At 48.9% G+C, this 11,990-nt stretch overlaps 1 protein-coding gene and 1 long non-coding RNA gene across 2 annotated transcripts; one reads left to right on the forward strand and one right to left on the reverse strand.

Annotated features, from left to right (window-relative positions):
- Positions 1-159: 159 nt before the first annotated feature.
- Positions 160-2,191, reverse strand: LOC141945417 (uncharacterized). The gene is made up of 2 exons (XR_012629509.1): positions 2,123-2,191; positions 160-478 (listed from the first exon to the last, which is right to left on the reverse strand). It is a non-coding gene; the product is annotated as an uncharacterized LOC141945417 (long non-coding RNA).
- Positions 1,278-7,303, forward strand: INHBB (inhibin subunit beta B). The gene is made up of 2 exons (XM_074873566.1): positions 1,278-1,805; positions 4,476-7,303. Exons 1-2 carry the CDS (start codon positions 1,403-1,405, stop codon positions 5,249-5,251), a joined length of 1,179 nt encoding a protein of 392 aa, XP_074729667.1. The 5' UTR covers positions 1,278-1,402; the 3' UTR covers positions 5,252-7,303.
- The last annotated feature ends 4,687 nt before the right edge of the window (positions 7,304-11,990 follow it).

Consider the following 11,990-nt stretch of genomic DNA (forward strand, 5'->3'; position numbering starts at 1 on the left):
CCGAGACCTTCCACTGCGGATCCGAAAGGGAACATCAGACGCGTTAAAAAAACAAAAAAAGCCAAAAACAAAAAAAAACCAAACCCAAACCCAAAAACAAAACAAAACACAGCGTTCAAGCCAGCACAAGGCGAGCGAAAGATCAAAAAGACGCGGAGAAAGAGAGGGAGACAGATTAACTGGAGCAGAGCAGCAGCAACAACAACAACAACAAAAATCACACTTAAAATAATACTAACAATAATAATAATAAAACCCAAACCACCAACAAGGGAGATATTGTTTAAAAAGAGCGAGCGAGGGAGCGAGCTGAAGAGCTGGTCTGACCGAGTGGATCCGTGCAGCTTCTCCTGGGATCGCCGGGATCGAGCCGATTCCCCGCTCCGCGGCCGCGCAGCGTGCGGTGCCGCTGCCCGCGGCGGGGGGGGCCGCGCCGGGCGCCGCCGCAGCATCCTCGCCGGACTCCGGACCCTCCGCGCTGCTTTGAAAATAAAAGCATCTCGCTAATTATAAACGGGGCGGTGGGGGGAGAAGACTCGCAACTGCGGAGCTGCCAGCCGCGTACCCCCTCCCCGCCGCCCCCGGCCCCCTCCCCAGCCATGCTCCGGGTCAACTTTGATGGCACGTTGAGAAGCAGCGGGCGCTGAAGGGGGACAACCGAGCGGCGCGGAGCCGACCTGCTCAGAGACCTGCACCCACGGCCTGTGGATTGTTGTCTTGCGGGGGCGGAGTGGGCGGGGGGGTACAAGTGGCATTTCTCCCCCCCCCCCCCCCCCCCCCCCCAGCTATAAATTGGATTGTATATAAATCTGCTTCGTTTATCTCCCTGACCCCCCTCAATGACGCTGGACTAAAGAGCTCCTCTCCTCCGCGGCCCGCCCGGACCTGCCGAAGCGAGCGATGGACCAGGAGCGGCTGCGCCCGGGGATGCCCCTCTGAAGCGGCGCGGGGCACCGGGGCAGCGCGGCGCCGCCTCCCCCCCTGCTCCCCGGCTCCCCTCGCACCTCCGGCTCGCTCCCCGCTCCCCCTCCCTCCTCCCCGGGCTCCGCAGCCACCCCCTCACCTGCTGCCGTCCCCCTCCCCCGTGGAGCCGGGCTCTCCGTGCACGCCAAGCCTGCTGCCCCCCCCCAGCCCCCACCCCCCAACCCCCCCCCCCGCCAACTTCGCCCTCGGTGCCTGCGTGTGCAGCCTCCCCCCTCCGCCTCCCCGGCGGCACACGCCGCTTCCCCGGGCGCCCCCTCCCTCCGCCGCGGCTCCCCCCCTGCGCGGAGCGGTTGCGGCCCCCCAGCTTGGCTGCCACCGCCCCCTCCGCGCCGCGGAGCGCACGGAGCGGCGCTGCCTGCAGACGGGCTCCCTGCGGCGCTTCGGGGCGGCCCCCAGCTCGGCCCCCCGCTCCTCCGCCATGGACGGGGCGGCTCGCCGGGGGGTGCTGGCCGCGCTGCTGGCCTGCGGGCTGCTCCTGCTGGGCGCCGCGGCCACCCCGACCCCGCCGGCCCCCGCCGGCGGCTCCCCGCAGGACACATGCACCTCCTGCGGCTTCCGGCGGCCCGAGGAGCCGGGCAAGGTGGACGGGGATTTCCTGGAGGCGGTGAAGAGGCACATCCTGAGCCGGCTGCAGATGCGGGACCGGCCCAACATCACGCACGCCGTGCCCAAGGCGGCCATGGTCACGGCGCTGCGCAAGCTGCACGCCGGCAAGGTGCGGGAGGACGGCCGCGTGGAGATCCCCAGCCTGGACGGGCAGGCGAGCGCCGGGCCCCCGGCCCACGACCCCGTCTCCGAGATCATCAGCTTCGCCGAGACAGGTGGGCGCCGCCCGGCCCCGCGCCCCCACCGCCCGCTCTCCCCTGCCCGGCCCGGCCTCGGCCCCCCGCCCCGCCGCTCTCCCCTGCCCGGCCTGGCCTCGGCCCCCCGCCCCGCTGCTCTCTCCTGCCCGGCCTGCCTCGCCCCTGGCTGTCAGTCCCCCTGCTCGACCCCTGTCAGCCCGCCCGCTCGCCCTGCCTGTCCTCCTGCCCCCCGGCGCTGTCCCCCTGACTGACCCCTGGCAGCTCCCCTCACCGCCCTTGCCTGCCCCCCTGTGCGCCCTGCCTGTACTCCTGCCTGCTGCAAGCACCGGACTCACCCGCTTGCCCCCTCCGCCTCGTCCGCTCTCTCCTCTGCCCCGCACCATCTCGCCCTGGCCCTGCCCGCGCCTGCCCGTCCTCCCTGCGGGTGCCCCTGTGCCCGGGATGCTCCCCGGGTCGCGCCCTGCGACTCCCCTCGCTGTGTCCCTCCATCCCTCCGCAGCCTCCGTGCCCCCCCGGCTCCCCTCCCGCGGTCCTTCCAGCTGCACCGTGGCGTGCCTCGGTCCCCGTGTGTCCCACTGTCCCCCCTCCGCCCGTCCCACTCCATCTCTTGCATCCCTCGCCTCGTCTGTCTGCCCTGCACGTTCATCTGGTTCACTGCATGCATCTGTCTGTTGAGGCTTGCATTCGCCCGTCCCTTCGTTTCCCATTTATTTAGCTTTCATTCGTAGCGTTGGCCTTGTCTGTTTGTCCACTGCTTGCAGCCTCCTACCGAGTGTGTCTGTCTCCTCTCTGTCCGTCAGTCCATTTACTAACTGTGCCATCCATCCCCACGGTACCAGCCATCTCAATCCTGTCCAGCCATTGCAGTTATGTGTCACTGAATCCCTTCAGCGCAGCTTTCCAGCAGTTTATCCAGGCAACCACTGTGCCTGTGAACTTTGCACATCTGGCTCTAACACCATCACTCTGCGAATTAGCTCTCTCTTGTCTATCTGCCCATCTCTCCTTTCCTTCATCGCTCTATCGTTCAGTTCGTTTTTTTCTCTCCCTATCTTCCCGTGGCATCTATATATCATTTGTCCACAAAATAAATCTCTTTCTATCCTGTATACTGCCCACTCATCTTCTTTATCTACCCTCCCACTTACCAAAGGCATATACATTTACAGTATCTATGGGATCTGTTGCATTATACATATGCTTGTTATATTCACATACAAAATTTATGGGCACACACAATCTCACACAACACAAGTGATGTGGATCGGTGCAGCAACACCGTAACTGTTCTTTTTCTGTCACTGTCACCACAGTTTATAAAGAAGTTGCGTATTTACTAACAGGTGAAAGGCTTTCTTAGCGTACATTTTGGGGTTTGTTGTTTTTTAATAGGCTGTTGTTGGGAGATCCGGGGTGGGCTTGTACTTCCCTTTGGTATTCAATCAATCGCTGGCTTTTGTAACACTTCCAGAATCGACTTTATGTAAAACATAGGCAAACACAGTGAAAATTTTTGTCACTGAAATATTACAAGGTACCGAATGGGCCCTGGAGGCACATTTGAAAGGCATCTAGGGTAACAAATGAAGACACTGACTACGCAAAAAAATCCCATTCATTGACAAAAATAATAAAGATTCTTAGGAAAAGAAAAGGAAGAAAAATCTACATTTGGCTCTGTACAGAAAGAAGCGAAACAGATAAGGGCAGATGAGAAAATGCCTTTCCAGCAATAATTTTAAATAGCGGTTGGGAGACTTTGATTCAAGGACCAGAATTACAGTCTCCACCGTAAAGGCCAGCTTGCACATTTATCACCTACGCCAAATTTAGTTAGGACTTATAGTACAAAATTGCAGGAGGGCCCCTGGTATTTCTGAAGTATTTCATGCAGCAGGCTCTTTTGTTTACAAATAAGGGGTTATGTCAGACATTTGGTGACATTTGGCTTTCCGTGACAATTTAGCTCCTTTAATTCTGGTGTTATTGAAAAGCGTATTGAGAACAGCCAGGAACAGCGTTACAGCGAGAGCAAGCGCTTCACTGCCTCGCCTTGTATGGGAGTTTATCATTTCGGGGGAGAAAGGCAGAGATCGAAACGATTAATAATAGCAGATATTCTACCAGACTGAGGGGGGGTTAGCTTGATCTTTTGGACAAGCGGGCACATTGCTGAAATATTTTCCCCTCTGTCTCGTGAATCCTCTCTGTTAAACCGCGATGAGAATATGTGAAAATCGAAACAAAATCCCTGCTTTGGCATTGGCGTTTCGGTGGTTATTGAAAGGGCTCTCCCTGCAAGAATTGGCAGGTAGCTGAAAGTTAAAACTGTTCTTAAACCGATGAGATAGCAGAGTCCGAGTGCCGGTCTTTTCAAGGTGCTGCTGTAGCGTCTTTAAAGGTGGCTGCCTGGAAAAACCCCATATTCTGGAGAGCTCTTACTGGTGTCTGTGGATCTGACACATCCGGCCACAGCCCGATGATGAACGTTGCTGTGGGAAGTCCCTTTTCGATTCATTTTGATTGCAAATTGGGGATATCTGATTCAGTGCATGCCTTCTGGCCGTCACAGCCCTGTCGCTGCTCCCTCGATCTGCTGTGCTCTAGCATTGTCCCTGAGTCCAGAATGGCACACAGGCTAACGTTTCCTTTTTGACTTAATCTTGCTGATCTCTCCTTATCTTGCAGACGATCTGGCCTCATCTAGAGTCCGCCTCTATTTCTTCATCTCGAATGAAGGGAACCAGAACTTGTTTGTCGTTCAAGCCAGCCTGTGGCTTTACTTGAAGCTGCTTCCATATGTCTTAGAGAAAGGCAGCAGGCGAAAAGTAAGAGTCAAAGTCTATTTCCAAGACCCGGACACTAGCAACAAGTGGAATGTGGTTGAAAAGAAAGTTGATCTCAAAAGAAGTGGTTGGCACACTTTTCCCATGACAGAGGCGATCCAGGCTCTGTTTGAGAGAGGAGAAAGGAGACTGAACTTGGATGTTCAATGTGAGGGCTGTGAAGAGTATTCAGTGCTGCCAATTTATGTGGACCCCGGGGAGGAATCCCACCGGCCTTTTTTAGTGGTGCAAGCCCGCCTCGCCGATAACAAACACAGGATCCGGAAAAGAGGCCTGGAGTGCGATGGCAGGACCAATCTATGTTGCAGGCAACAGTTTTACATTGACTTTAGACTCATTGGGTGGAATGACTGGATCATAGCACCATCAGGTTACTATGGGAATTACTGTGAAGGGAGCTGCCCGGCCTACTTGGCCGGCGTCCCGGGGTCGGCTTCCTCCTTTCACACCGCCGTCGTGAATCAGTACCGAATGCGGGGGCTGAACCCGGGCACCGTGAACTCCTGTTGCATTCCAACCAAACTTAGCACAATGTCAATGCTGTACTTTGATGATGAATATAACATTGTGAAAAGGGACGTTCCCAATATGATTGTGGAAGAATGTGGTTGTGCTTGATTTAAGGTGTGTTTTGGGGGGGGGAGAGAGAGAGAGAAAGAGGGGGGGGGGGAGAGAGAGAGAGAGAGAAAAAAAACATTCCCGTACGAGATGGTGTTGGAGGAAGTTTCACTGTGTATCCAGGCATCAGTGTTGGAAAGTCACTGTGGAAAAGTTTGACAAAAAAAAAAAAAAAAGAAAAAAAAGAAAAAAAATCATTTCACTTTGGTGTCAGGACAGTGGCAGTTTGTGGATCTTGGACACTTATATATTCTACCACTTATAAGTTAATGTTATGAAATATCTTAAAGACACACACATACACACGTAACGTGGACACGCACACAAACACGCACTCATACACACACACACACACAAACACACACACACGAGGCAGCTCGGAAAAGGTACATGAGCACAGAAAGTCAGTGACCAGTGACGACGGACCTAAATGCCTGCCAGTACGAGTGAACGGCTGAGCAGCTGTTTCCCCGCCTGCCGGCGAAGCCAGACCGAAATGAGCTCCCTTTGCTCAGGCAAAAGCACAGACTGCGAGAACACGACGTATTCTTGCACACAGGTGTCGAAATGACCAAACTTAGAAAATTATTAAAAAAAAAAAAAAAGAAAAAAAAAAAAGAAAAAAAAAGTCAACCGTCACCTCTTAGGTCTAATGGGAAGCTGCAGGACACCTGCCTTGGGAGATGATCAATCACTTCCTCTTAATTTAAATTTATCTAAATGTAAACATCACAGATACCCGCATCTTCCTACAGCACTTCCAGTAAGGAATTGTATGGTACCATCAGAGAGAGAGAGAAAAGGGGACAGATGCGTAAGCAACTGCTGTATTTCTAACATCTGCCCGTTGCGAAGTCACAAACTGGGCTGGCGTGATCCGATGCTTTAACTGCCCACTAGCAACCTGTGGATGGCTACACCTGCCGTGTCTTGGAAAAGGGGATCCGATACCATACCTGGACTGTGTTGACTGTTGGCATCTCTCACTGTTTGGAGAATGAAAAGTCAAAGTTGCAATCTGTGTTCTTCAACGGGGGACTCAGCAAGGACACGTCACGTGGGGGACGAGCAAACAAGCAACCGCCACCACAGCTAAACCAATGAACCTTAAAGAGGAGTGACAGTAACAAAGTGGAGACGTTCTGAAAAATGCAGTGTGTTTAATAACAGGCGAGGAACATTTTAACAAGTCTTGGAAAGGAGGAGAGAGGAGAGTGCTTTCAATTTCCTTACCAGGAGGTGTCGAGGATGGCCATAAAGATCAGAAAATAATGATACAGCATAGCACTTGCAAACTGCTTGAATGCACGTATAATAGCACTTGCAAATTTCAATGCCTTGAAAAGTGGTACTTGATAGTGCACTTATCTTTGCTCACTATCTAGGTAAACAGGTGCCGCATGAGCTATGCAATTTAAAGTGTTGACCCATACTAGACAAAACTGGACTTACGATATGACTTTTTTATATTTTTTTATACTTGAAATTAAATCTTTTGCTTCTTTTTTAAAGCGAATGATTGCTTTTAATGTTTGCACTGATTTAGTTGCATGATTAGTCAAAAAACTGCCATTTGAAAAAAATGTTATTTTTATAGCAGCAAAAAATGAATACAGTTAAATGTATTATACATAAATTTTGGAACCAAAGAGGCCAACATATTAGTTATAATTTTTATGAGATGGCAAAGCCATCATATATCATGTAGTCATACTGAGCAATCCCTCACGAGGCCTACCAATTGTTTCAGGGTACAAAATGGATTCTGTTTGTTCTATTCAGTGTCTTTTCTATACCATACGCACATGGAACGTAGAGTGAAAAAAAATTACTATTGTAGAATACATTACAATATGTGCATCCTTTAAATCCAATTTTTATGTTTATTTAATAAAGTTCCTTTTAGGTTCTGTTCCATAATAATTTAAACCAAACAATTTTCACTTAGATTTGCTGTTGAAGTATTTTACATTTGTGTACAGTTTAAATAAATAAAAAAGATTGAAAACTGGATGTGCTTTTCTTTTTTTTTTTTTTTTTTTTTTTCCAGTGTGTAACATCTGGAGGAACTTGCTTACTTTCATGACTGAATGCGGCTGCAGACAGTGAACTGTCGCATTAGACCGTATTCGTATTAGTCATTACAGAAAGCCTTGTCTGAGAGCTCAGCTGCGATCCTAAAAATGTTACACTCTAGTTTTATTGCCGTCTATACATGTAAGCATCTGCTTCTTTCTATCTGCATCAGTGCAGGGTCTCTGGGCGCAGGAATGGCGCTGTTCCGCATACCTGCAGGTCATTTACAGCAAGTTCCTGGTTCACCTGCTGTGTAAGAATGTAACTTCTTGTCTAGGTCACTCCCTGATACAAGAAGTAAAAAAAATAATGTGGAAAGCACTTCCAGGAAAAAGAGGTCAACACCAAGTTTGATGAACTTTTTTTTTTTTTTTAAATTAGCTGACACCAAGGAAAGGTGTGTGTGGGGGGGTTGAGTAAAATACATCTCCTTTACTAACAAAACCCAAAAATGTTCACAAATACTGATAGAAATTCTTGTCAGCTGCGCATATATGCAGATATTGATTTCATTGATCTTCACAGATAAATTCTTCCTCCTGGAGACCTGAGCAAATGCCAGCTGAAGCTGACAGAAGGACCTCTGTTGACTTAGCAAACGTTAAATCTGACCCCGAGACCTGGAAAGTGTTGAAGAAGCAAGTTCATGCAACTAATGATGGGTTCTAGTTACAATTCACATTCAAGCGTAGCTCTGCCCATCCCTCCCCAAAGCCAGACACTGGGGTTAAACGGCTTTGTTTCGGGAGACCTCAATTTGCTGTGGCTGTGTCAACAACCTGCTACACAGAACTTTGTCCCCCAGACCAAATTTTTTGAATACTTCATAGCTTTCTCACCACCTCTAACTGCACGTTTGTTGTCAAAGCCACCGCTTGCTGTTCCTGCTCCATCTCTTAGCAGCCTTCTCCCCATCTTTGTTCCCTGGGTCAACTGTGCTACTGACAAGTTCAATAAATTCCCCTTGAAATCAGTGGCAAATACACACCCCTTCAGTCTGAAGGCACATTTGACCTAATATGACACCGTCGCTATGAATCAGACTGGGCTGCACTTTTAAAAATGGGATGTATTAAGAAATCTTGCCCATGGAAATGCAAGGCCCTGGAGGCTGGGTCTGGTTAGGTTTTGTTCTTAATTGAAAGTGTTTGGTTTCTGGGGTGGAAGCCAAGCCCTGCATCGGACACTGGGACTCCTGTGCTGTCCCAGAAGAAGAGCAGGATGTCTCGGCATGGAATTTGGACCTGCAGCCCCAGGGAGCTGGGAGCTGCTGGCGGCCAGGATGCCGTGAGCTTGGGCTGGCCAGGAGAGAGGGTCAGGAATGGGCTGTGCTCTGCATCCCACTGCAAATCCACAGGTGAGCCCGGGATTCTGAACTCTTTCTAAGAGGCTGGCAAAAACACCCCTTTTCTTGGTAAAAAGCTTTCACAGCTTTCTTCCCCTGCCTTCCCTGCTCCCCCATTTGCAGCTATGGTCCTGACATTCATGGGGCAAAAATAGAAACACAAAGAGCATGAATTGGTACCATGAGAGGGACATCATCAGGCAGTGGGAAGAGCTGGATCATAGTCCAGGTTTCCAGGTCCTTTTATTTTGTGTGAAACAGTTTCTGGCAACTGATCTGAACAGAACATGCAGTTGAGTTTTCTGCAGTGTGGAGTCACTCACTGCTCTGGGCATGCTGCAGATAGTGAGGTATTCCCAAGTCCTGGTGCTGACAGCAACCTGTCACACAGATTTCTAAGGCTAAAATGAAATAAAATTTAAAAGGTCTTTAATTTTGTGGGACCAATCTGAGAGAGTTTGAGCTTGATTTTTCAGAGGTGTGACAAGGCTACTGCTCCTGCCAGGTTTCTGCAGAGGGCTGCAGGAATTCCACTTTTTGCATCTTCCACCTCCTGCCTTTTTAAAATCAGGCAAAATGAAAAATGAAATGCTCAAGCTTGATGGCTGCTTTTTGAAAATTTTGGGTTTTATTTTCTCATGTCATTCCCATCTTTATAACACTGAGCATTCAGTTTCATTGCCTTATGCCAGGTTAGATACTGTACCTAAAAAACCAGCTGGGTCAGGTCCATACCCGCCCTGAGGTGAGTAGGTGCCTCTCTCTTGTCTCTGATGGGCTTTGAATTTGGTGCTGTAAATGTTAAATCACTGTCTTCTCTCATGCGGCAGAATCAATCTCTGCAGCTGGAAGATCTTCCTTTAACATATTCTAACACAGGCAAAACCCCAGTTCGGGTACTTCAACCTCCCACTGGCGTTAATGAGGATGGTGTGAACAGGGTGCCTGTCACGATGTGGTGCAACACAACACTTGGTGGATTAACTCTGCATACATCACGTATTTCCACACATAACAGACACCTGCTCCAGAATTGCCAGCTCTCACCTGCTTTGCTTTGTTACTTGTGAGAGATGAAATCAGCAGCTGAAACTAATTGCTGCACTCCCCTGACATGGGAGAAAAGGGAAACCCCTCACTGAATGAATCCTTCTTAAGAATAATTTTTGTTTGGATGGGTTTCTGCTGTGAATGGTGGAAGACCATTTTGCAAAATGGATTAGGAATACAATTTTTTGTCTAAGAGGAGAATCTGTTTCTGTTAATACTGGTGTCAGTCTGCAGTAGCTCCCCTAAAGTCTGCAGATGTAACTCAGGCTAGCACCAGTATAACTAAAGAAACACCTCAATCTGTTTTTCTTGAAATCCTGATTGGGCCCAGCTCATTCTCAGTATTTCTAAAAAAAATTTTTTTGTTTTCCTTAGATTAGATTTAGCAAAACCCACAGATGCTGCATGATGGATCAGAACAGAGGAGAAGACACCTCATCTGGTCATGAACACAGAGAGATTCTCCCTGTGTACACTGGAATTTGGCCAGGAATTAGCAATCTTCATTTAGTAGCTTTCATTTGTTTGCCCAGTCAGTACCCTTGAACCAAAAGCTGGATTTACCTGGCTGCTTGTAATGGTAGGGGCCAATTTTATTTGGGTAACTTCATTGATTTCAGGGGAATTGTTTCTGATTTGTACTAGAATAAGTGGGAGCAGATTTAGGTTCTTTAATGTTCTTCCAGTTTAGCTCTTGGAATAACTTATATTTCATTATTATGTGTTTATGTAATTAGTGCAATTATATCAAATTATATAATTGGTACAATTACTTGGACTCATGTAACCACTGCATATAGCATTCCATGCTGTAAAATCTTTTACTCTGGAAAAAAAAAAAGAAGTCAATATTACTTGGGAATCTTAATTTGTTTTTAAATTCCAGTATCAAATTTAGGGCCTGACCACATGCAAGGAACTTCTGGTTCACATCAGTGGAACCTCTCTGAGCAGGCAGCTTACAGCCTTCATCATAGATATTGGGTTTTTAATCTGATTTGGCCAATTCTATTCAACAGAGGCCCTCCTTGAACATATGCAGCTCTAACCAGTCTTCCTTGTACAAAGCAGAGATGTCAAGCTTTTACACACATGCCATATAACCCGAGAGATCTCTGAAGCCATCAGAGATCCGAGATATACATACAGCTTCCTTATACTTGCTCAGATTTATCATCTTTGTGATCTGCAGCTGAGAATTTTAAGCTAAAAATTTTATTAACTCATAAGATCCCTCTATTTGGTCCTTGAAACTGTTTTTTTTTTTCCCCACTATAATCTGCTTTCAGGGTACACTGTTATGAAAGCTTGGAAATAGAAGGGGTCAGCATAGGGGTCTGTTGTGGGCAAAGTCAAAGTAAGCATATCCAGCAAAACAGAAAAAAGGACAAGAACAAAACCCAAGACGTATATTGATTTCCTTAAATCAGACATCACCATCAAGGAAGAGCCAGGATGAGAGCTGTGGTTGCAGGCCACCTGATGGACCTCTCCTAATGAAAGGATCAGCCCTCCCAGGTGCTGAGCGTTTCAATTGCCTGGCCCAAATGCAAGCATTGACTCCAGCTGCAAAGTGCACAGACCCCAGGTGAGGCACATCTCTACCTAATGACAGCTCTGCAGAGCCGGGCTGCTGCATGCTTCTTCTCACTTTGGATCTGTGTTTGGAGAGTGTTTACCTCCCAGTGTGTTTTCCTGTAGACTGGCCTTTGAAATCAGGCTGGGAGAGGCAGCTGCAGCCTACTACAGCACAGCCATTTTAGGGCTGCAGCTAGTGCTGCCTTGCTGCCTTTCTCCAGCTGGTAAGTGTGCTCAGTGCTTGTTATTTTTATCTTGAGCTTTTGCTTTGTTTTTGAGGATAATTGCACATTATTGCTGCAATATGTTATAATAAGTGCTATGAAGATGACTATTGTATCCAAGGGGAAAGAAGATGTGGCTGGGGAGCAAACTTAAACCTATGTGTCAGCAAAACAAACACGCCGTGTTTGGGCTGTGTCAGTCAAGTGGTACCAAAGTGGCATTTAGGTTTTGCCCAAGTGGAGGCTGCAGGGCTGATCTTGTCCCTCTTTGCTTTGTTGGATGGAGCGGCTTGTGCCTGTTCCCACAGAAGAGTTTGTCACAGGCTGTGGAAGAGCTGCAGTGGCTGCGCTTTCCTGCGGCCAGAGCTTAGCTCTTTGCTTGGGTGATGGGGAAGCCGGTCCTGGGCAGCGCAGCAGGAGCAAGGTAGGAGGGGTGGATGCTCATGGGACATCCATCTGAGGATAA

The sequence above is a fragment of the Strix uralensis genome, chromosome 6 (assembly GCF_047716275.1).
Source record: "Strix uralensis isolate ZFMK-TIS-50842 chromosome 6, bStrUra1, whole genome shotgun sequence".
Lineage (NCBI taxonomy): Eukaryota > Metazoa > Chordata > Aves > Strigiformes > Strigidae > Strix > Strix uralensis.

Bases quoted from the DNA above. Each gene is read 5' to 3' on its own strand.
- INHBB (XM_074873566.1), top strand. From the start codon at position 1,403: ATGGACGGGGCGGCTCGCCGGGGGGTGCTGGCCGCGCTGCTGGCCTGC. The intron at 1,806-4,475 runs GTGGGCGCCGCC...CTTATCTTGCAG, and splicing joins CATCAGCTTCGCCGAGACAG to ACGATCTGGCCTCATCTAGA.